General features: G+C 42.3%; 1 protein-coding gene across 4 annotated transcripts in view; it reads right to left on the bottom strand.

Moving 5' to 3' along the window:
- Positions 1 to 25,482, bottom strand: part of Adcy8 (adenylate cyclase 8) — a 216,573-nt gene that overhangs the window by 51,439 nt on the left and 139,652 nt on the right. For 3 of the 4 annotated variants that reach the window (XM_021724125.2, XM_078016706.1, XM_005316148.4), the window contains 3 exons: positions 17,570 to 17,670; positions 9,495 to 9,696; positions 7,512 to 7,601 (listed from right to left, as the gene is read on the bottom strand). In XM_021724125.2, coding sequence (XP_021579800.1) covers positions 7,512 to 7,601; positions 9,495 to 9,696; positions 17,570 to 17,670 — 393 coding nt within the window. The remainder of the gene's footprint in view (positions 1 to 7,511; positions 7,602 to 9,494; positions 9,697 to 17,569; positions 17,671 to 25,482) is intronic. The other variant, XM_013356229.3, reaches the window with a different exon arrangement.

Raw genomic sequence — 25,482 nt, 5'->3', positions numbered from 1 at the left:
GCAACTGATCATAGCAGAGGGAATAACACAGGCAGGCAGAAAAGTAGCAAGTGTGTTTCATCCTCCCCTCACCACCAAGCCTTCGGAAGGTGTCATGAGGGGATGAAATCATATATTTGAACAATGGATCAGGGATCTTGTTTTGTTACCTCAATCAGTTGTGCTGATGTGTTCTTACCATCTCTCCCACCATCCTCCATTCCAATGGAGGAATCACTTCACTGCCTTGTAGGGCTTAGCAAACCTTCTACTTTGAAGTATAAATTGAACCTTGTGAAGACACTAAAAACTCTGAGATATCATAGACAAGGAAGCCCTGGACATCAGGAGCATCTTTTTTGTCCCCTTTACATTTTAAATGAATAGTGGAAGTGGGACTAGAAAATAGAAGGAAATTCAGGAAGCTGTAGAAGCTTTGGCTCTGCAAAAGCCCTGTGAAAACCCCTCTTAGTGGTCTGGAGATTCAACTGCATGTATCCTGTAACATGGGCAAGTACTAGATCCAAGATAGTTACCATGTTTCTATCAAACAACTTACATTCTTTTATGGAACCCCAGGAGGACAGATGGGTCTGTAGAGGCAGATTTAGCCTTGTTCAGATGATGTGGCAGGAAGAAACCACCCAGGCTGAATGTGAAATACAGACAGGGCATAGACTAAAATACAGACACTGCTGTACTTTAGGTGGTGGATGAAGAGGAATGAGATTTTCCCCATTCCTAACAATTTCTACTCAATAGGAAATAGGAAGAGGAATGGGAAGAGGAAGTAGGAAAAAGAACATAGAGCCCAAAGAATTAAAAAAAAATTTATAATGAAGTGTTTTTAGGAGAGCTTTTAAATAGTCACATAGAGAGCATTTTTAAAATAATTAAACTAGGGGATGGGGTTGTGGCTCAGCAGTAGAATGCTTGCCTAGCACATGCAAGGCCCTGGGTTCAATCCTCAGCACCACATAAATATAAATATAATTAAAATAAAGGTATTGTGTTCAACTACAACTAAAAAATAAACACAAAAACAAAAATTTAAAAAGACAATTAAACTAGAAAGATAGTTTAAGTTTAAGATATATGCTGCAAAATATGTACACAGATACAATATAGCTCTTGACTGAATTATTTCCTTTTGTAATGTTCTTTATTCTTATTTTAACACAGTATCAAATGCAGCAGTGAGTTGAGTGCCTGTTTTAGAATGAATCCTTATAATTCTGAGAATTCCACAACCTATATAATAATGTGATTCCCTGATTCTTCCCAGATTTTTTTAAATAATAAAATACAGTAATGCCTAAATTTGTAGGGGAAATGCTGGTATTGGGCAAAGTTCCCAGTAATTATATTTTCCTTGGGAAAAGGGAAAAATAACTCAATAATAACATATCATTTTAACTATTAAAAAATTAGATAATGCAATGTGCATTGGCACTTTGATACCCAAGTTAGGAAAAAGAGGTCAAAGACATTTCAATGGAGTAGGATGAATTGTGCATAGAATAAGGACCAATACTAAAGACGTGGAGGTATGAGGCAGACAAGGCCCTTGCCGTACATGAATTCCAGGGAAGATGGGGGACCACCTAGGGGAGATCCCTGTACATTTGGTGGAGGGTAGCTGTGATAATTACAAGTCAACAGTTATTAGACACATATTCTGAGTAAGGCACAGATGGCTTTACATTCTTCATCTTTTTAAATTCTTAAAATGATCCAAGGATAGGTGAATGATCATTACCCTAACTTTAAAGGAGAGGGAAAGGTCATATGGCACTTTGCTGCTTCTGAATATGCAGGGCTTTCTTGTCTTGAATGATACTGGTCTGGGAAATTACAAACAAAGCAATTTCCTCTATGTCTGAAAAAATTTGAGTCCCATGACATAATAAGGTCTTAAGGGGAGCAATACCTAATTCTTCTAACAAGCAGCAAGCACGTACACACTAAACCATGCATTCATTAATCCATGATTGTTGACTGAAGACCCACCATGCACCAGGAATTGTGCCATGCTGAAAGGAGCCATACAGATGTTAAGACATTGTCACAATGTGCCATAAATTGGCAACATGTGCTTGGGTTCCCTTTAGGAGAGGAGGAGGAAGAAGGATTTTACATGATATGGGAAGAGGGCATGGAGCATCTATCCACACAAGTTCTACTGACTGAACTCCTGGTACCCATTTGGGCAGCCAAGAAAAGTCACTGTGGTTCATCCAGACTCATCAATGGACTCAGACTCAACCTGATTCTAGTCATGTCAGCACCTGGCACAAGCAACATAGAAAAGTGTGCAGAGGTGAAGGACAGAGCTGCTCTGCTTCCCCTGAGTCTCAGCCTGGGGTTGTCACCTGTACACCTGTGAGGGTGTCACCAGGGTTGCAGGTGGAGCATGGTGGTCCTGTGGTCCATACCATTTCCTGCATCTTGCTAGTTAGGAAAAGAGTCTTTCTGTTCGTGTCTGGTGCTCTGGTATGATCTTAAAATGCTTTAGTTTATTCTAAATTCTGGATTTCATAGTTTTTTTGTTTGTTTGTTTTAATCTTCTGTGATGTTTATCTGTTTTAGTATATAATATATTTAACATATTTTCCCCCTTCTGCCTTTAAAGATTTTTGTCTTTATTACTGGTCTTAAGCAATCTTTTTTGTTGGTGGGGGGACTAGGTATTGAACACAGGGGCACTGAACCACTGAGCCACACCGCAATCCTTTTGATTTATTTGTATTTTATTTTGAGACAGGGTCTTGCTAAATTGCTTAGGGCTTTGATAAGTTGCTGAGGCTGGCTTTCCTCATGTGATCTCCTGCCTCAGTCTCCTGGGATGCTGGGATTTCAGGCATGCACCACCATGCCCAGCTGGTCTTAAGCAATTTGAAAATGATGATGACTATGTGTATGTGTGAGTTTGTGTATGTGTGTTTAATGTTTCTTGTGACTGGAATTTGCTGAAGTTTTTGGATCTGTAGATGTACAGTTTCATTTGGGAAAATGTGGCCATTAGTTCATTAAATGGGTTTTTCTCTCTCCCCTTTCTCTTTTCTTTTTCTTTTTTTTGGGGGGGGGAGGGGTCACACCAGTTATGCACATATTATGGTGCTGGAAATGCTCCTTGATACTGTTTTTATTTTAATTATTGTTTTATTTTTATATTTGAATTTGGATATTTCTATTGTTGTATCATCAATTTCACTATTTTTTTTGTCTGAAATGTTTTATATTTTAAATTTCCTTTCAGTGTAGTTTTAATCTTGCACATCATCGTTTTGTCTTGTAGATATTCAGTTTGACCTTTTATATATCTCCCATGTAGCTTGAGTTTTGGAACATGTGCAGTACAGTTGTAATAATTACTCCGCTGTCCATGTTTGCTGATTCTAGCATACATGGGCAGCCTTGGCTTGATTTCCATTAGTTGTTTTTTCCCCTCATTACCAGTTATCTTTTCCTCCTTTAAATGTGGCAATCTTTGGATGCCAGCCCTCATGACTTCACCTTGTTAAATCCTGAATATTTATATATTCTTATAAATAGTATTTAAATCTATTCTAGGACACAACTAAATTATGTGGAACCAGCTAGATCTCTTTGGGTCTTACTTATAAAAATTTTAGGAAGAATCAGGGCAGACTCGAGGAAGGACTTTTTCACATGCTGAAGCAGGATCCTTCTGATGACCAAGTAGCTCATGAATTGGGCTGTTCCTCAGGCTGGCTGGTGGAACACACACCACCTCCAGTCCTGTGGGAGCTCCAGGCACTTGTCCTTCCAGGTGGTGAACACCCAGTGTCACTGGCACTGATTGGGCCCTCTGCAGATCTCTGGGCTTCTCTCTCTGTAGCTTTCTCCTCTCTGGTAGTGTGCTCTGTCAACTCCAGTGGCCTTGGTCCCCCAGACTCCTAGCTGTGTGTTCCCAAATCAGGTATCCACTGGTTTTATCTGGGTTTTATGGCCTGAAAGCCTCTTAAGGCAGTCATAAGGTCTGGAAGTCATGGGGCTCACATTGTCTGTTCCTATCTCTCAGAGATCACTGTCCTTAATTGATGAATGGCCAGGATCTTGAAAACCATTGTTTCATATATTTGGTGAACCTTGCCATGTTATTCTATTAAAAAGTGCCTCCCTTCTCTCTAAACATGGCTAAACTGTTCTCTGCTGGGCTTTTGGGTAACCAGGAATAACCATACACTATTATCTTCTCCCTTAAAAGAAATTATTAATTTGAGGGGATGGGGAGACTGTCCTAGCTACATAAATCAGTTATGGAAAGGCTGGGGTGTGAGTTCCAAGTCAACGCCATAGGAGGTGTGAGAAGGCAGGAGAGAGATGATCTGCAGGGGTGGGACTTGCTAAAATGCATGATGAACAAGGAGGCTTGAAGGCTGGGAAGGACTTGAAGGGATGGAGGGGAAGGAAGGGCCAGGATGCCACGAGGCAGGATTCAGGTAAGCATACCGCTGCAGAAAAACCAGCTCTCAGGAAACCTTCAGAACCATGGCCAGCTCCGCCTGCTTTATGAGTAGGTAAGCTGCTTACTCAGAGTGGTCAGAGCACTTACTAAAGCCATGTGATTCTACAGCCAGAATCTTTCCACTGAGCTTCCTGAGAACCTCTCCCATGTGTTGGAGCTAGCAACATGCTGGGTCTGTGCATGTGATTTGAATTTGTTCCACAAACCCACGTCTTTTCCTTCCCCTAAGTTGCTTCTCACATCATAGCTGGAATATTTCTTTCTTCACTCATTTCCTGCAAGTTATGGAACATGAGGTTTCTCATGTGTGAGACAATGCAAGAATGTTCAAAGATGAAATAATTAGATCATGAAAGTTAAAACCTAGTCAGTGGATTAATCCAATGATATGGATTAACTGGGTGGTCACTGTAGGCAGGTAGGGTGTGACTGAAGGAAGTAGGTCACTGGGGGATGACTCTGGGTTTTATACTTTGTCCCTGGTGAGGGAAGCTCTCTCTCTGCTTCCTAGTTGCCATGCCTTGAGCTGTTCCCCTCGGCCACTCCCGTCCACCCTGATGCTCTGCCTCACCTTGGGCCCAGAGTCAGCTGACCACGACTGAACCTCTGAAACCAGGAGCCAAAAAGACAAAAAAGCCCCTTGTCCTCCTCTAAGTTGTTCTTGTCGGGTCTTGAGGTCACCATGGTGCAAGACTGACTGAAACACCGCATCTTCACTTTTTAGTAGCAGGTAAGCTTCTGATTCAGAACTAAATTATAATCTATACCACACATTACTAAAGCCTCATGTTTGACAGCTTGCTTTTGATCTGGGCATGGGGTGAGTGAATCACCAGGTACAGGTGAGGAAACCAAGGCTCAGAGATGACAGAATGGTTTGTTTGGGGTCACACACTCTGAATGTTGGGGGTTGGGTTAAGCATCTCAGAGGGTCTGAATGTTTAATTTTTTCTAGTATGGCAGACAAATGCCTGGGCAGAGAAATAGTCATATATGTTGGAGTACCAAATGGTGGATCCAAATCTGGCCTGTGCTCACAGTTCGCTGATCCCCAAGCAAGATGACCCTTTGGTTATGAAGGAAAATATTAAAACTCCAGTTCATATTTATTTAATTTTGTTTCTATAATTTTGAGTATGTTACATGTATGTTACTGTAGTGTTATAGGTCTGCACAGGCGTTTTTATAACTTCATCAGTGCATGATCAAAATCTTTTTATTGAAAATAATAAATAAATCATGGCTGACATTTAATGAGCAGATTCTTGTGCCAGGTGGGAACCTGAGTGCTTTGTATGAATTTATCTACTTAATTGGTATAACCACTCAATGGGGAAGCTACTAATTTTATCATTGTTTCATGGAAAAAGAAACTGAGGCATAGAAATGGAGCTGTGTGATTGGCAAGCTTACTCACCACTCTCCTAGGAATGGCACATCCATGAGATAGGAATCTCAGGTTAGGGGCCAAGGGTGTAGAGTGTTGTTTAGATTGATTTGGGAACATGGAGATCTATAGGTCATGAACATCTGCTTTATGTCAGATACCACGTTAGGAATTAAACAGTGACCAACTAATCCAGGCAGCCACTATGAAAGCATTTTTTTTTTTTTAAACCATGAGAGCACTTTATTTAGCTCCACAATAGCCAGGGAAGCAGGTATTCATTTTCCCACTTTATAGATGAGGAAACTTAGGTTCAAAGAGAGTAAGAACTGGCTCTAGCTGCCTAGCACTGACCCTCCAATTCTTGCCCTACTTACTGTTGCCCAAAGTTGGGACACTCTTCATGCCTTTCAAACCAAGAAGGTCTCATGGAGCTCATATCCCACAGAGTCTGCTAAATAGAGAGGAAGTCTCAGGCACGTGGTCTGGCCATCTGGCCCCTGCACAGAACCTGGCCCGTCCAGCCCTGCTCAGCCCCAGGCCTAGTCAGTACCTCCTCCAGGACTGGGGAGCCAGAATAAGGGAGATGTGGTTCCCATCACAGTACCAAGAAAGGATAATTGAATTAAAAGAGAAGGAAGGAAGGACAGAGAGAGAAAAAGGGTGGAAAGAAGTGAGGAAGAAGGAGATCAGACAGGCACACTGCTGAGTGAGCCCAGCAAGTTGCTTTTGGAGCCCTGCTTTCACTAGTCAGCGCCTGGAGACAGTGGCCACCTCTGACCTAAGTGTCTGGAGGACTTCACAAGGCTCTGCCTCATCAGCAGGTGGTCAGCACACGTGGGTGGAGGGAGGGGTTCTCTCTCCTTTTCAGAGTGCTTCTGAGGCCAATTCTCAGGCCTAAAGAGAGATGGGGCCTTTTCTCACAGGCTGGAGGGGTCTCGGAGGAGGGTGGCCTCTTAGAGAACAAGTTTACCCGGGTGCCCAGGGCAGGGGGTTGGTTGGGGTCTTCCCTCCTGAGACAGAACTTCTTCCCCAATATGTGAAGGCCTGGGGCACGGCTGACAGGCCCTGCAGGTGGATCCTGTGACTCTGTGGCTAAGACAGGGCCTGACATGCCTGGTGAGGAGGGCCTGCTGCTGGGTGTCTCCTGACCCAGGGTGAGCTGGGAGCTCCCCCACCACTCCCAGGGAAGTTGAGCTGTGGGTCTCTGTGTTTTGCCTTTCTGTCCTTTCTGCCTTTTCAATGCATCAAGCGCTCACTCAGCAGCAGTTCTGCCTGGAACTGAGGACGATGGCACATGTTCTGCTCTAGGATTTGCTAGGCAAGCTAGAGGGAAAGAGTAGGGGAGGAAGCCTTGGGGGAAGGAGGAAGATGGATAGAGGGAAAGGGGAGGAGGAGGGGGAAGAAGGAAGAGGGATACTGGGAAGGAGTAGAGGTGGGAAAGAGGGAGAGGAGGGAACAGGAAAGAGGACTGGGCAAGCAGAAGACACAGAAGAGAAGGAGAGACAGCCAAGGGGGGAAAGAGGAAGGAGGAGGAAGAGGTGGAGGAAGGTGGGCCGGGAATCCTTCCTGAGGCCCTCCAGCCAGTCTTGTTGACTTGAGCTGGTGAGATGTCTGTGTGCAACTCGCCAAGGGGAGCTCGTAAATAAATACCTCTGGGTAGGAGCAGATATCTGTAAACACAGCTGAGGAATTGAAAGTCAGGTTCTTCAAGGGTATCGACTTGGCAAAATCACACCACAGCTGCGAATTAAAAAAAAAAAAAAAAAGAACAACAACAAAAAACAAAAAGACACAGGAACAACAAAGTCAGTGTGAGTGCTGGGAGGGAGTGTGCTATCAGAGCTGGGCTCCGCCACAGCCCGGGCTAGATGGCCCTAGGGGCTCACTTGGAATGGAGGGCCAGCTTGGAGTGCCTCCTTTATTTAAAACAAGTGCTGGCTCAGAAAAAGCTTTTGCAGGCCCGTCAGGAAAATGGGTTAAGACTACTCTGTTGGCCCTGTCATGTCAGGTTGCTGGAGGGTGCTTGGGGGCTCAGAGGACAAAGCTGGACGGCAGGAGAAGACTTCTGGGGTCAGATCACAGCCCATCTCCAGATCAATAGCTGGGAAGATTTGAGGGACCTGAAGGGACACTTTTTTCCCAGAAGACACTCAGCACCAGGATGACAGGTATTTCCTAGGACCGGTGCTGCTGCTGGGGATTGTTTGGCCCTCAGGAAAGAATAACATCCACTGGATGAACACCTCCTCTGTGCCAGACACTGGAGACACAAAAGCCTCACAACCGCCTTGTGATGAAGCCACTATTTTATCCCCATTTTACAACTAAAAAAAAAAAAAAAAGGTGAAACTCTGAGAACTAAAGTAACTTGTTCAGGGTCACCCAGCTGGTGATGGGTGGACCTGAGATTTGAACGCAGGTCTATCTGACTCCAAAGGCTCTGGCCTAGCATCACTGGGCTTCTTTCCAAATTCTGCACCCAAGAAATATCTGCTGCACCTTCAAGACTCGAGATCACGGCTACCACTCCACAGACTGTGCCAACCATCCTACAAACTTCCATTTCAGTTGCCATAATCTGTAACATGTTCATTAGATGGTGAGTTTCTGAGATGATGGGTTTCTCTTTTCCCCATTAGTCCTTCACTGCAAAGACCACCACCAAGCTCAAGCCAATTTGACAGAGAATTTCAGGTCGTCTGAACCCCTGTCACAGGCCAAAAGTTGGCATCTACAGCTTGGGTCAGCACAAACTCTCGATCCAGAGGGCACAGTGATGGTTTCAGTCACAACACAAGCCTCAGTTACCCTTTCTCCACACACATACACCCAGAATACCTACTGCTACCATGGTACAATTCTAAAGAGGAATAGAAATCATTAAAATGTGGACCACGTAATTAAAAACAGTGATAAGTATTATGGCAGTTGGCATTTCGTCTGAGCTCTATGCATCCTTAGAAACCAAAGGCAAGATACTCTACCTTCCTGAAATGCCATTTCCTCATCCATCACATGGGGACAATAATACCTACCTGTTGCACAGTAGGTGCTCAGTGAGTGACAGCTATTTTATTTCCTCGTCCCTGCCCCGCTCCCACTCCCAGAGAGACAGTTTACAATATCAGAATGAGCACAGGTCATGGAGTCAGACAGACCTTATTATCAAGTTATTTCATGTCTCTGAGCTCAGTTTCCTCAGCCATAAAGTGGGGATAATGAGACTTACCTCACGGGGTTTAGTGAGGATTAGATACAAAAAATACATGAAGCTCCTGCCTTAGTGCATGGCACATAGCAGGCAGGGATGGCAGGGTACCTCTTAAGTAAATGGTGAGCAACTTATCGACAGTTAGAATGGATTGGCCACCGACAGTACAGAAACTGAAGGGCTTTGGGAGCTTCTTTGGAGCAAATAACCTCCCGCACTGGAAAAAGAAAATTTTTCAACAGAAAAACACACAGATCTGATAATAGTCATACCTTTGCTGTGTGTCCCTAAGCTTGGGGCTGAACTGGCACGTGAAGGTAATTGATACCAAGGAAGGGCAATGCAGGAAGCTGGAGGATCCATAAACCCTTAATTCCTTCCTATACCAGACATCAGAGGACTGGAGGGCTTGGGATGCTTACAATATTTAGGACGGCACCCAGGAAATTAATCAAGATGGATGCGAAGATGATGACGTTCCGGGCCAAATAGGTCTCGTTAATCCAACAGCAGGTTTTCCGGAGGATGAGAGGCAAACACTTGTAATCCTCTGCTGTGGTGATGAGGACCAGAGCCGAGTGCAGCATAATCAGAATGGAGAACTGGATGGTCATTGGCATCACTCTGCAGGGAACACAGGACATGGGGTCATATGGTGTCCGTCATCTGGTCCCCAGTTTCTGAACAGCCCTGGCCATCTTGTTTATAATTTCCCCTCCCCATTCCCCACTCTTTGTACCCGATAACTGCACCCAATAATCTCCTAAAGTTTTCTTATTCAGGAAAAAGGATATTAGCAGGAAATGTGTGTGTGTGTGTGTGTGTGTGTGTGTGTGTGTGTGTACACATAATATATACCATCCATCTCTAGAATACTCTGTTGAGAAACTTTGCAAATACTGTGAAATACTTGGCTTGATTTATTGCTCCTGCTCATCTTTTCCTCTTCTCACTGTGCGACTGCTGCCAAGGCAACACACCATGGAGTTTAATCTCTATATTCTGGCTGAGGAAGGAACCCACATGCCTTTTCCCTTTCATGGTGGGTTTTATGAAGCTTTTCCTCCCATCTACTCTGAGGCCTAGAAATGGACTTGCCATCAGTTTAGAGTTCCTGAGTTTGATTAGTGATTACTATGGTTTGCATGGAAAAAATTTCATATCTATGTATTATATATGCACATATAAGTGTATATGTATATATATATATAGACAGAGAGTGTGGGTGTGTAAATATACATGTGTTTATGTGTGTGTATATACATGTATGTGTGTGTATGTATATATATGGAGGGAGAGAGAGAGAGAGAGAGAGAGAGAGAGAGAGATAAAGGTGCAATTTGAGGCATGCTAAGGAAAAGTCAGCGTGTCCAAGCCTTAAAATCATTCCCAAGTTGCTGCCCTCAGTTTCAAGTTTTCATGAAAGCTGTGTCCCATGGAAACCTGTGTTTATTAGATGACTCTGCCTAGGTATCAGGATGTTTCCTGCAACTTAGGGATCACTTCTGGAGGCATTTTTAATTGCTTCCACTCCTTATCAACCAATTCATCACCAGACATATTGATTCTCCTTAGAAGTTCATCCTTGTTCTCTCTTTTGTGTCTGAACATTCATATCCCACACTAGCATCTCTAAGGTCCCAACTGGTCTTTCAGCCAGTCAGCTGCTGCAGATGTTCAAGGGCACCTTGACAGAGGCAACCAGAGATTTCATCTTATCCTTCTATAAGGTGAAATTTATCTACCTGACTTTAATATCTTCCTCGAGATATGTGCATATTGGCTTAAGTTGGACCCATCTTCTAATACCTTTTCTTACTGTCCTGCTGCCTGGACTTTTTATATTTATTATTAGTAACCCTTGTGTAAATGATGCTTTGAGCTCTACTTCCTAAAGTATATGTATGACATATATTTTCCATTCCTCAGAGCAAACTTAAGAGGTCTTTTGATTTTTTCCTAAATAAAGAGTGAAGGCTCACAAGAAAGCAGCTTCCTAATGGGCCATTCAGCTGATGAGTGTTAAAGAAAAAGGTTAAAGTCTGTTGTGCTACATTGCTTTGGTATTCTCACTTTGGTAAGCAATTGATTCTCATGTTTGCACTATTCTTTTTGCTTCTGTGGTTTCAGCATGGTATTTAAAGAGCTTTCTTTTCTAGCACAGTGGATACCAGGTACCAGTGAGTATGTCAGGGTACCAGGATCAAAGACACAAGTTCTAGAAGATCATAATCCAGAGAGAAATATGGACTTCAAAGAATGAATGCTGTGATCCAGAAAGAGTTCCAAATAGCCTTCATTTGGAAACAGGAAAAGGGATCAATGGAGGCTTCATGGAAGAGGTAACAGCTGGATTAGGTATTGGGGGCTGAAGAATCAGGTGAGAAGTGTTGGGAACATGAGCAAAGCATCAGAAGAAGTGGCAGGTGTGTTTAGGATCTTCCAATAACCCAGCTGGTGAGGCTGTAGGACTGGAGGTAAAGGAAGGGGCCTTTCTCCCATAGGCAATGGGCAGATGTTTAAGATGATGGATGATTCAGGGGGGAGGTGATTGGATCTGCGTATTTGAAAGATGAAGTGAAGAGAAAAAGCATTTAGGGGGTTTGAATAACTGAGGCATGAGTTTAGAAAAAAGGAAAGCAGGGCAATAGCATTGGTAATTGAGAGGTGCAGGGAACGATGTGGAGGCAGTCTTAATAAGTGGTGTGTGTGTGCGCGCGTGAGGGAGGGGGGGCATGCACTCATGCCCGCATATGTGTGCACAAGGGGAGTCTCTCCAGAGAAAAGTCATTAAGGATGATGCTAAGGCTTTGACCATCTTGACTGGGTAAGTACAGGAGATAAGTGGTGAATTTGATTTTGGCCTAGCCAAATATTTAGCACTGTGGACATCTGGTTGGTCATTATCTAGATGTCTGGGCAATTAGAGGGATACGGGGGAACTCTGGGGCTGGAGTGAAGAGGTGAAGGTGGAAGATTTGGGAGTGAAACACGTTGCCCACCAGGCTGTGACAGGCAGAAGCAAGAAGCCCCAAGATGAAGCTGTGGAGGAGCTAATGGGCTGGAGCAAGTGGTGGCAGCAAAGCCTCATGTCAGCTGGGAGTGGTAAGAAGTTTACAAGGAGGGCATAACCAAGAATGCCCATCTGCATGGTCAAGCTACCCTGAGACTGGAAATGAACCTCCCGCAGCCCCAGCTATTGTCATTAGCCCGAGTGAAGAAAACCTACTTGCACAGTTTTGATTTCCATGGATCACCCTGACAAGAAGTCTCTGTGGGAGTCTTAGATAAGAACAGAAGGTTTGTGCAGTACTGAGTTCCCAGAGAGCTCTAAGCAGATGGGAGACTCCCTGCCCCAGACAGGCTGAAGAAACACTCTCTGACAACACCCCATTACTCCTGCGCACCCAGGGGAGGTGAAGAAAGGAGCAAGCAGGTGGGCCACTTTGTCAGGCAGTCTCAGGAGAGAAGGGGCCAGTGCCAAGGATGGTGTGTCTTGACAGTGTGCAGCAGCATGGAGGGCAAGCGTGTCTTGTTTCCAAGTGTGAGGCAGAAACGGGCCAGGGAAAGGCATATCTGAAAGATGCTCAGCCAGACCTTCAAACTCTTAAGTGGCCACCACTGTGTGAACACTGGGCCTGGATGCAGCCCTTGACTCTCTCTTCTGCCCTCCTCTCTCTCTTTTCATGGTCTGGACAATATAAACGTCATGCAGCTTGCCCCACACTCTATGCTACTCCTACCTCTGTGGGTTCTTCCATGATCCCAGGGTAGGGATGAGAGCACAGAGATGCTTAGTGAATGTCCACTGACTCAGGCTTTCTGTAGAGTGGACCCTCATCCTCCCCTCCCAGCCTGCATAGGGAAGAGGACTCCGACCCACACTCCCAGACTGTCTCTGTGCACTTGGTGTGTTCTCTCCAGGGGAAAGGCAGGGCTGACGTGCTCATCTTTGGCACTGAGGATGCGTGTCTGGTGTTGTTCTTTCCCTGCCTCTAAGTGGTGAGTTCTCACGTGGGAGTTTAAGGATGGGTCTCTGGTCTGGCAAAGATTGAAAACATTCAGAACGGAGGACATGTGTTCTCTTATATTCTGTCTTTCAGCATGGTGTTGAAGAGGCATTTATTTGTAAATTTGGTGCTTTTCTACCCATCTCCTTATTGGACTTTTATGTATGCTCTGCAGGGATGAGGCTCATCTGGGTATGCTGAGGGCTGTGTGGAAAGACTTGCATCCAAAACTACTAGAACCCTTATACCTGATTTACCCTGATACAGTTCTACATGACTTCCTTCTGAGTTTGCTGATAAAGGGAAAGAGAGGTAAAAGACAAGCAGTGTGATTCAGAGGCAAGACCAAATTCTTTTGTGTTTAAAACTGTTGTTCCAAAAATTTGAAATTTTAAAGATTAACTTTTAAAGGAGGCTGGAAGTTAAATACAGTACTAAAGCAGAAAAGTAAGAACTTAGAGAAATGCTAACTTTTTTCTCTATTCATGTTGGAAATTCAGGAGATCAAAGGCATTTTAAAGATCTTTGGGAAGAGTGTTAATTACAAGACAGGCTTTCTAAGCAAGGTACTGGCACTGAGTATAAAATTCCTCTGGAAATCTCTGCAGTAGCTCCTTAGCATTCATTTATTTCTGCACACACAAACATTATAACATCAGATTGTAAATTTCATCTAATTATAGAGCTATTCAGGCATCCAGGGGTTTTGAATTTGCTTTTGTATTGTTGGTGCCTATAAGAAAGAGAACCTTTCATTTTTGAAACTGAGTCTCAGAAAGAATGACAAGGGATTTGCAAACAGCTCTATCCAAGTCATTTCTAGACATTAAGTTCTAATTATTCTTTTCAGTCTATATTTAAAACAGGGTTTGGGTTGATATTACAATGTGACATTTGCTGGGAAGGCAAGATGAGGGAACAGCCTATAGCAGTTTGCAGTGCAATAGGAAACAGAGACTCAGATCCTTCCAGAAGATGACATTTGTATGACACTTTAGAATCTGCAAAGAGCCGATGAGTGTGATTTTACCTTTGATCCTGTAGCAGCTCTGGGAGGTAGATATTCTTAGACTTTTCAACAAATGAAAATGTGTGAATTGGAAAGGAAAAAGGAACCAGAATTTGCCAAGAATGGACGTAGTTGATTTAAGTCTTACTGCAATCCTGAGAAGTGGGCATTATATCATTCCCATGATACAGATGAGAAAGCTGAAGCTTCAAGGAGGTTCAATACGTTGACAGCTACTAAGATGCATAGGAAATAACCAGACCTAGTGCCTCTATCTTCTCTTACTACCTTCTCTCTCTCGCTCACTATCACTCTCTCTTTTCCTCCTCCTCGTCCTCCTCTCCTCAGACTCCTCCTCCTGTTCTCCCTTCACCATTACTATGCATGCAGATGTAGATGCGTTGTTCTGTAATCATGAAAGGTGTTTGAAAGTATTTCCTAGTTTTTCCTCGGTTTACCCTTCTAGGACAGGAACATCTGTGAACATGCAGAAACTAAGAAAAGAGCTGGGCTTGCATTGTCTAATTTGCCAGGGTCCATTAATTTTTCCTTCAGGGGTTGGGAATTAGCTGTGGTCACATGAGCAGAGACTGCCTCATCTGTTAAAAATCCATGACAGGAGAAATGTGAGGGAAAGGCACCCACCATCTGTTCAGTGGTGGAGTATCAATCAGAAACAAAGTGAGTACATGTGGAAGAAGGCTTCTGCTGTGTCCAGGGCGAGTGGGCAGCTCGTTTCCACAGCATGCGATGGTCTGGTCAGAGTTCAGCTTTGGTGTTTCCTTCATGGTCACGTTTTCCTGGGTTGCTATCTGCACTGCAGCTATGGACTTCAGTTGGAACCGAGGACAGAGACTCCTTTTCCTGAGATGCTGGGTAAGGTTCCAGGTCTCTTCTGTTTGAACCCAGGAAACAGGGTAGCAAGACTAGCAAACCTTCTCTGGTCAGGCCACCTGAGAAGGGACCCTGCCTAGGCCAACTGGGAAGTACACTTCCTCTGGGGGACGGTGATTGTCCAGATCAGCAGGGTCATCCAGGTCTCCTCCTTCTACCTCATCCCCACCTCCAGTCGGCCCACTCGGAATTCTTAACTCTCTGCCCTGGAGAGCTAACATATCTCTCATCTATTCCATAGCTACTCTCTTGACCTGCTATTTCTTGCCTGGATTTTTGCAATTGCTTCCTAGTTTGTCTTCCTATGTGCACAGCAGGTAAGTAGCCACCCGTGTAGCATGTAAATCTAGACATACACATGAATAATCTTGTATTATTTTACTAGATTATAAGGATAATAGAGTAGGGATTATTATTTATTTTTTACATTTTGGATCAGAGCCCTTCCAGAATGCAGAGTAGCCCTGGGATAAGCATTCGGTGGCTATTGGCAGAAGGTTTTCCTAGCCCACATTTGGCAGAAGTACAAGGTTTTCCTTTGATCTTTCTTGGCCTCTGTCTCTGGCTATTTCTTTCTTTAAGAATTTCTTTTAAATTACAGAATAAAAGTTTAGCTTAATAAGTTGCTATAAAGTGTCTACTTTTGTAGTAGTCACTTGATTTCTGAAATAAATCTTTGGGGGCACAGTGATACCCCATCCATATGCCTGTCCTAATCACAATCCTTGTTCCCAATCATGCTAATCACTTTCCATTTCTTTGTAGTTTTATCATCCATTTGTAGATGCTGTAGTTTTGTCTCACCTATTTTATTTTATTAAATTTGGTTTGTCCTTTAAAGCTTAAAAATATTATCTTATTAAATTTGGTTTGTCTTAAATCTTAAGTCTTTCTCTATCACTTTATTTTCCTTATAACTTATTTATTGAAGATATGTGCCTTTCACCTGCAGTATTTGCCTCTGTCTGGATTTTACACTCTTCTATGATCCTCACTCTCTGTAACCTCTGCAAAGCAGAATCTGGACTCACAGGTCTGATCAGACTTAGGCTCCATCCCTTGGTAAGACCACAGGTAGTATGTCACGTTCTTCCCTGGGGAGGTGTGGCTGTCATTCTATTTTGTGCTAATTGCATTCTTTGATGTCCCATTCATAGATCCACTAATTCACTGGGCGTTGGAAAATGGTGAAGTTTTAATTCTTTTGTTTTCTTAAAATCTTTTTAAAGCTGGAACACTTTTTGTGACATCCCCTTTACCTACTATTCAGTAATTTTGTGGTACAGTGCAGAGAAAAGAAGAAAAAAATATTTGTTTCTCACTTGTTCATCAGTTTTCAAGATGATCAGCCAGTTCCTACCACAGATAAACAACTTAAAAAAATATTAAAATAAATTTATGGCGTTCCATATATTTGCTGGGTTTTGATTGAACTTTCTAAAAATGATCTCTACTAAAGTTCACATTATGAGTTCTTTGGACAGCGGGAGCTTCTCTGGTGGCTTAGAGTCCTTTTGACTCTCCTGGTGCTTGTTGGTTTCCCTGCTATCTTGTAGGACAGGATGCTCTGGGCTTGTTTAGACAGGCTTCTCCCGAAGATCAGAGCCAGGAGATTCCTGGAGAGTCTCTGGTCAAGCGGATGTTCAAAAGATGAGGCTGCGCGCCCGTGATGGCAGAGGCACAAAATGCACCCCTCAAGATCAGTCGGTGGCGGAGCCCAAGGCTCCCCTTGCTTCTGCTTCTTTTTCCATATCCCTCCCCCACTGGATGGTTCTGCACATGCTCAGGGCTCGGTCCTACCTGATCTGGTCTCTGACCTGCTGCCAATTGTGTCTGGAAACACACTTACAGAGACACCAAGACGTGTGCATTACCAAAAATCATCTTGGTTTCTCGGAATCCAGTCAAGTCAACAGCCATTAACTGTCACAAGGCTCTTCTTGTGCACTTCCTGCCCCAGCCCTTGTTAAGAACCCTGGCTCTGGAGCTGGGCGTCGTGGGTTCGAATACAGAGTGTAGCATCTTTCAATTGTGAATCCTTGGGCAACTTCTGTCGTCCTCTGACCCTCAGTTTCCTCCTCTTTCAAGTGATGGTGAGCACAGTATCTCCCTCATAGGGTCGCAGTGAGGATTTCTTGAATTTCTGTACAGAGTATTTAGAAGTGACTGGACCACATACAGGTATTGGCAGTATTGTTAAAGCGCCAATGTTTATGACCCAGGAAGAAGGGATGCTGTCTTTATAAATAATTTACATAGAAAAATGAACAAGTGAATGGTGACTGAGGCTCTGATGGTCAGTTTCTTTCTGCATTCATGGGTACAGTGCCCAATAATGGCAGATCTGTTTTGGTTTTGGTTATTGTTTTCATTAGATTGGGCAAAAGAGTCTTGCCTTGGCAGAGCAATGAGATTTTCATATAGAGAAAGACAATCAAGAATAGATACTGAATTGTCAGACATCTTGGCGTGGATCTTGGATCCAGTCATTTAAAATTCTGACCCTTGGGGAAGGTCAGCTGCCCTGCCCCAGTGAGGGTCAGGAGAGACACTGCACCTGATAACTTAGTCCTTTCATATTTACCTTGAAGAAGGAAGCAAACTTTGTATTGCCGTGATAAATAGCAGAACGATAAATGCACACACCAGGTTGGACTTGAATACTTCATCCCTCATTTGAGAATACTGCAATTGAAAGGAAAAAAAAAAGGAGAATGAATTACTTTGCAGCAGAGTTAGGCTTTTGGAAGAGTTAAGTTTTAGCAGTGTCTGAGGTTAGGGGGAAGAGAAAAAAAAAACAAGGCAATTCAGTTTTTAAAAAAGAATTCAGAGGAATCAGTAGTTTCATAAACCTTCTTATGCACTATCTCCACCCTCCCCGCAGCCTGCCAGGGAAAAAGACAGCAGCCGACCTCGTGAAGAGTCTCGGGTGAGGGGCTTTCCTTGAGCCTCTATGGCCCTCCCCGCTCCCTGTGGACTAGTACCATCCTAACAGAAGAGCACACGGCTACATATGCAGCAAGTTAAGCTCACGTTGGCTTTCTCCATGAGTAAATTTAAATCATTTAAGGACCTTGCTTTATTTTTTGTCAGCTTTGGTTATATAGGGAAATATTTTCCCAGGGAGTCTTTCTTCTTTCTTTCTCTCTCTCTCTTTCTTTCTTTCTTTCTTTCTTTCTTTCTTTCTTTCTTTCTTTCTTTCTTTCTTTCTTTCTTTCTTTTTTAAATAACTGTTGAAAATAAATAAATTCACAGAATCTTAGAAAGTAGCCCAGGAGATCTCCAACTAGGATAGCCCTTTGTCCCCCAGCAGAGACACCAAGACTGATGGGCCAACATGCTCAATGCCCTTCTGTTTTCTGCTCGAGGCAGCCCTGAGCAATGGTGCTAACTTTATTTAAATTACCCAGAGCTCTCAGTAACTTCATTGTCCAGCTTTAAAAGCTTCTGGAAGGCTTTCATTGAATACGTATTTTCCTAACTCCAGCCTTGTGTCTAGAACCATCTTGGAGTTGCTTAGCTGAGAAAAAAATCTACTTCTTTCAAAAACAGGGAAGGGTTATAAAACTCAAAAAGACCTTAGAACTCTAAACCAAGTCCTGTATTTTGCCTTAATCCCAGAGATGTCTCGTAACTTGCTGTTGATCACACAGCATACAGATCATTTTAGTTTTGGATTAGGGGAGGAGATGGAAAGCTAAGCCTGGCACAGGAACTTTATAATCTTTGATTTGAATGTCAGAATCACTTAATCCAAGAAGCTGGTAAATAGATCTGTCATGACATCTTAAGCTGTATGTCCACAATACTAATATAAGATTTCAGTTATATCAGCAAAATAATAAAATTAGTCTAACTTGTTGTTGGTGTGGTTTTTGCAGTAGAATTATAAGGTTTTTACTCTCTTGCTGATTTCTGGATGTCGTCCTGATTTTGGACTGGAACTGACTGCTCAGTGTCATGGTGCAGGCTTGTGAGGGACCTGCAGTGGCTGAGCTGCCTGGGTGGTGCACAGTGCTGCACAGACACCACACGTTTCTTGTTTGCAAGACAGACCTTTCTTTACTCCCCTGCATCGAAGCTTCTGCTCAGTTGCTGACAATCTGGTTGATGTCTGGAAGGGGATCCAGGAACAAGGCCCTGAAGAATCTCTATAAGCCATCCTGAATCCTGATAAGTCCATAGAAAATCCACGTTATTTATAATTACCAATAGTGCTGTCTAAGGACATGGCACGAGACCCAAACACACTTGCTTAAAAATAAATGAATAGGCCATAAAGAAGTTAATTAAAAGAAAGAGCAATATCTGGATTCCTTCTGACAACCAATTGCCTAAGATTTGATTATTTTTACTGACTGATTAACTTCAAAGCAGCTTGGTAATGTAATTTTAATAATGGGATTTTATAAAAAACAACAGCAGTTATGTTTGGCCAGCTTAATCCTTTTCTTCTTTCACCACTTCTTCTCCAACACTATCATGATCACCACCACCGCTATCATCATCATCATCATCATCATCATCATCATCATCATCATCATCACAACAAAATAAGAAAGTTATAATGGACCTGCATTTGTAATGGAGGTAGTCTTTCAAATTGTCCACTCAAATATCTGCGGATTTTCATCAGGTGACCCTTTCTGCTCTGTTTGGGGAAGTGGGTTTCTTCTCTCTCAGCTGGAGCAAGGCTTTCCAGGATTTTAAGTACTCTCAATTTGAAGGGGCTTGAGAACTCACTCCTTGGCAAAGGATTCCTTTCCTTTTCTCATTGGAAAAATGTCTCTTCCTATAGATTCTAAGCCTGAATCTCTGACTCCTGAATGTTTCTCACTGATGACTTAAAAATATCACATGATCATTTGTTCAGACTAAAGTTGCATAAAGTTTTGGATTCCGTCCTTTCCAGGTAGCAAGCTTGTGGAGACAAAGCAGAAGCTTTATTTTGTCTTTAGATCTATCAGTATTTCACTTTGAACAAAGCCAATTTCTTCTCATCTCTGGCCTCTTTTCTGTCAAAGGAGGACGTCTAAATTCTGCAATGCTACAACATTTCCGTGTTTGAACTCCAGTGCTGAGCCCAGGCACACAAAAGAAGAACCTCATCATATTTGTGAAGGCAATGTCCATCAACCACAGAACACTAGGTTTCAGAATGGAGCATAGTGTTACTTTGAAAGGCAAAGAGAGTAGACTTATGAAACGAAATCTTCTAATTGGCTCAGGATGATAGGGTACCGAGACCGAGGAGTGAGTGAGTCATTTAACTTCCTCTGGACGTGTGAAGGTCTGAATACTCGTATTCATAGCTATATTTAGTGAGTTGCGCCAAAGTTAGACAATCCTTTTGTCCCCTCTGTTCTTTCCTCACCTGGCCCCACTGCCCTTTTCATATCTTAGTTATGAGCATAGACATAATCTAGAGGTAGACTACTTGGATTTGATTCCCAGAGCCAATACTTACTAGCTATGCAAGCTTGGAAAAATTTACTAAGTTTTCTATGTCTCATAGTGGGTATGATTAGGAGCTATCTTATAAAGGTTATTGGAAGGATGAAATAAGTTAATATAGGCAAAGTGTTAGAGCAGTGCCTTACACATGATAACCCTACAAAATTGTCTCTGTTAATCAATTAGTTATAGTTATTTTGTTGCTATACTTTTGGCTTTGGGAAGTGTACTTTTCAGCTGTGGTGTTACCTTCCAGAATGTTATTTTCTACTCCAATTTTCACACCTTGTCAATACCTTGTACTCAGTGGGGACCTTGAAAGTGTTGCTTGACTGATGTGTGCATCATATTAGGAAGAATTCTGCAAAAGGGACCATAACTTCATATATGTGCTTTTGAGACACATGCAATGAGAAAACACCTGCCATTATTCTTACCCTTGCTTCCTAAAATATTCACCAGCAATGCGTGGAATTCTCTGCTCCTCCAGGGACCCTTAAGAAAGGTGTCCTGGGAAGGACCATAGGACCCTTATAATTCACTGAGTCCTTGGACTGGAAGGGAGCTTGGAAATTTTTATTTCTTCCAGGTGGGGACCTCAAAGATCAGAGAAGGGAATGAGTTGATCGGTGGGAAAGTGCACACAACAAGCCACATCTCTTGACTGTAGTGAAGTTCTTTCCACTGAACCCCTGTCTATGGGCAGGAAATGCCTGAGGCAGTACACAAGCCAACTATAAATGGGATTCGTACCAATTAAAAGAGTGAGCTATTGGAACAAATGTCAAATGATTCCTTTGAGAGATTAATTTAGAATTTGGGATATTATTATTTTTCAATCTGTAGGGTTTGAGTTGATTCAGAAACATATCTATCATAACAAATATGAATAATAATGAATTCCCAGCATGAAGTGGGCACTGTACTGCGTGTTTCCATGGAGGATCCCATTTAATGATCGCAACAAGACTTTGAGGAAAATCTTGTTTATTTTATTTCCATTTTGTACATATAGAAACTGAGGATTAGAAGAGTTGAGCAACTCAGCCTCACCTCCACTTATTGTAAAAGGGGATCCAAAGAGTTCGACTCCAGTGTGAGGTCTCACTGGCTGCACTATCTCCTGTTATCTTCAGGGTTAGCCCTTGTTCTTAGCATGCATGGCAGTTCTGCTTGCTATATATTAGAGATATGATCAAGATATATAAAAAGAGAATGTGTTAAAAAAATTGGTTCTATATAAATCTTGGTTAGGATGAAAGTGGAACGTGAATTGGGCACCTGGTCTTCAGAAGCATCCTGTGGAATGACCCTGCTGTGTTTTCATCACTGATGAATGGATTCTCAGCAGGATGTGAAGCTAAATGAAAGACTCTGCTTAGTCCCAGATGGGTGAATTGATAACATGGGAGGAAACCAAAAGCATAGTAAACACAACAGAAAAGGAGAGCCCAGGGTCTTGGGAGGATGATAAAGTCATCCTAGAAATGAAAACTCTGGCTTGATTTGAAGAAGTTCAGACTTAGAGTTCCTTCTAAGGAATTGGGGCATGAAGAAATTGTGTTCCATTTGATTCATGTCTGGGGATGTTGCCATGAGTCCTCTTGAAAGTTATTTTCAGAATTGAAATCAGAGAAACGAGGGTCAATGGTTCACAAGGAATCCAAGAAATCCAAGTCTGATCAAATGAAGAAAAAGCCCATTCCAGATGTTTTATCCTTAGAGGAATGATCAGTGAAATTAGCTGTAGAGTTGAGGGACATGGCTTCCAATCTTTTCTGAGATAGTTCTGAAAAATCTTTAGTGCCTGAAGCAGTCCTTAGAAATCTTGCTCAGTGAAGGGGATGGAAATCACCCTCCTCATCTCTATTTCAAGGATAAGCTGAAAGGTGCTGACTAAATTCTTAACATCTCTGCAAGAAGTAGAGGATGCTTCCATTTAAAGCAAGTATCTAACTAGTTGTCTAAACTACAGCTATACTCTGGCTTTTTATCTAAGTTGTGGGTGCTATTGCAAAATCTTATAAGAGGATGAGATTTACATGTCTGGTGCCCTTGGTCAAAGACTTACTAATGCTGATTTCACTTAGTAATTCAGGAATGAGCCATTAACCCAGACCCAAATACTTTCAGGTTGGGGGGATTACACATTACTTGGGAGCCCATTCCATTTTTGGATAAATCTGGTTTGAAGAAAGAGAATTTTGTAACACACCTTTCATTAAATAAATTAATATGTCTTAAATTCAAGAAGCATCTCAATCTGGACAATCTTTCCAGTTTGCATAAGTGAGTGAAGAAATTCAGCTTCTATCCTATTGCTAAATTCATGTATTATGTATAATGGTGTGGCTTAGAGTTTCCTAAAAATTAGACATTTGGATAAAATGCATAATTACAACAAAAAGTAAGAATCTAATTTGCAACGATTTTTAAATTTTGGAACATAGCATCTTTCTTCTCCATTTTGGTGTCTAGTCCAATCAAACCATCTATGAGAGCAATTCTACAAGTGACAGGTGAGCTGTGGAGTCTCACTGGCACACTTCCTTCTAAGTGGTCTGACCTTTGAATGAAAGTGGTTGAATCATAAGGAAGGATGCTAGCATAACTCTAAGATGAGTGAATTCCAAAGTGTGAGATGGGAGGATGTCCCCACATCCCTGCCACCACAGGATAACAGAAGGCCCTGAATGGTAGCGTATCTTCTAATGGCCTGCTCTCCTTTGTGAGGAATTAGACTGACATGAGAGAATTCTTACAAAACTTTTGCAAGTTTCTGACCCACCGTCTTCTGCTTTCCCTTCCCATACCCTCCATCCTTAGGAGGAATGCGTGTGCTTCCTTTCCTGATGGGTCTGGTCCCTCAAGCCATGGTGAGTCTGAGAGACTTGTGACTTTCCTTGTGTACTTCCACTAGAAGCCCTGGGCTGCAGATGGTGATGAGATCTATACAGAAGGCATTGGAATGGTCTCGAGCTCTGGGTCAGTGCCTTCTACCACCCGACACTGCATCACTGTGGGGGGAGTTGGTACTTCTGACTCTGCTGGCTTTCTAGGACTGGAAATGGATAATTGGTCTGATAAAAAGATGTGAGTGAAATGACCCTTGAAGTCATTGACTACATACTGGGTGGTAAAAGTAGCAATAATTGACATGGGAATATCAAGAATATAAAAAAGTCTCACAAGGCCGCTGTTTGAATAAGAGGGGGATTTCTTCCCTGAGCATCTTAGAAACCTGCTCTTTGTACCTGAGGAGGAAGCCCAAATACTCATATTATTTTGTTACTTACAAGAGCAGCAAAAATATAAGAGGGGCCTCATAATGCAGCGGAATAATTCCCTTAAAATGCTATAAAAACAAGATCATGAAAATGATTTGGACATGTAGAATTTAGAGAAATGAAAGAGAACAGCTGAGACCACTGGGTTCCATCCCCATGTTGCCACTTGTATGCATCTAAATGAGAAGCAGAATACTCAATAAATTCTGAAAGTTTCCAAGACAAAAACATGCATTTTTTTCTTATTACTTATCTGCAGAGTCCAACATTCTAACAAGTCAACAAGTTCATTCATTAGTCTACCCTCGTTTTCTTTGCCAAACTCATTCTTTATTACCATATTCCAACCCTTATAATTCAAATAAGAATTGATGTGAAGAGGGAAGAAATATTTCAAAGTGTCTGATACATTTTTTCCCCCTGAAATCTCCTAAGCCTCAATTTGGCTTTGATTTTCTTTATAAAAGACAGAGAAAACAGAGAAATTCTGAACAATAAGAATCAATTGTACTTAGCCAAAGAATTTTCTAAGGATTCCTTCATGTGACAAATCCTAGTTTTTATGTGGCGGATAAAAAAGTAACATTAAATGAATGTTTCAAAAATACTCAGCATAGAACTTGGTGCATATCAAGCATAATAATGATATTTGTTATTGTTAGCCAAAATTGAGAAAAATCTGATGGTTAATTTGTGTATAAAAGTGAAGCTCACTGTCAATTTGGTTTCCTGTGTCTTTGGTATTGTTAAGAGGCTATCTCTGACTTTTGGCTCTGTTCTTTGACTGTTTGAACTAACCCACCTTCTTTTGTGCACACAGCTCAGAGGTGGTTCAAGGACTCCTGATTCCTGTTCCTACTATCATAGAGAAAAGGTGTCTTATGTATTTACATGTTCACCTATTTGATTTTTGCATGTGCTTAGACAGCGACAGTAGTAGAGTTCCCTTGTTCTAGTTTATATTTATCAAGGTTCTGAGTGTTGCTAGGAATGTGTGGTGAGTTGTAAGATGTGTATGTGTATTTCTATGCATGTGTATGTGCATTTGTGTGTGTGTGTGGGGGGGTTGTATAGTGGACAAATAAAATGATCATGACTTTAAGTTTGCTTTTTTAATTCTTCCAGGGTATTTGCCACACCATTGCCATCTAACCCTTTCCCACCCCCATGTACTTGACGGCCTGCCTTCTCAATGCATTCCAAACTGAATGGAGACTGGGCAGTATGAAAACTAAAGGATTTTACAAGGTGCATTAGCAATAGTCTGGGCTTAGCAGACACAATGAATTTGACTGTAATTACAGCTCTGTTGCCTTCTACAAATTTTGGTCCTAGAAAAGCTGCTCAAACTCATTGAAGCTCCCTCACCTGTCAAATAGTAAAACTAATACCTGCATAAAAGGATGTTGTAACAAATTAAATGAGGGAACAAATGTAAAATATTCATGATACGGCTGATATGGTCATAAGTGAGGGACAGGTGTCAGTTTCCTAGTAACACTGTTGTCTCAGTTGCAGTTTACTGCAGCCTCTCAGGCATTTAATAAGTATCAGTTGGCTGCATTTCATTGGCACAGAAGCCTGTGAGGTGGCCATTAGGACACCCATTGGTAAGATGGGAAGTTCAATGACTGGCCCAAGATCACAAACAGCAGTGTAAATTCCCAGGAGCAAAGGTCATGGCTTTCTGTCTTCTTCCAGTACTTGATACAAGATGCCTGTTGGGTTGTACACAAGTTGAGCACAAACTGAGCCA

This window comes from Ictidomys tridecemlineatus, chromosome 7, assembly GCF_052094955.1.
Source record: "Ictidomys tridecemlineatus isolate mIctTri1 chromosome 7, mIctTri1.hap1, whole genome shotgun sequence".
Classification (NCBI taxonomy): Eukaryota; Metazoa; Chordata; class Mammalia; order Rodentia; family Sciuridae; genus Ictidomys; species Ictidomys tridecemlineatus.
Note: the sequence above shows the minus strand (reverse complement) of the source record. Positions and strands in the feature narration are given on the sequence as shown.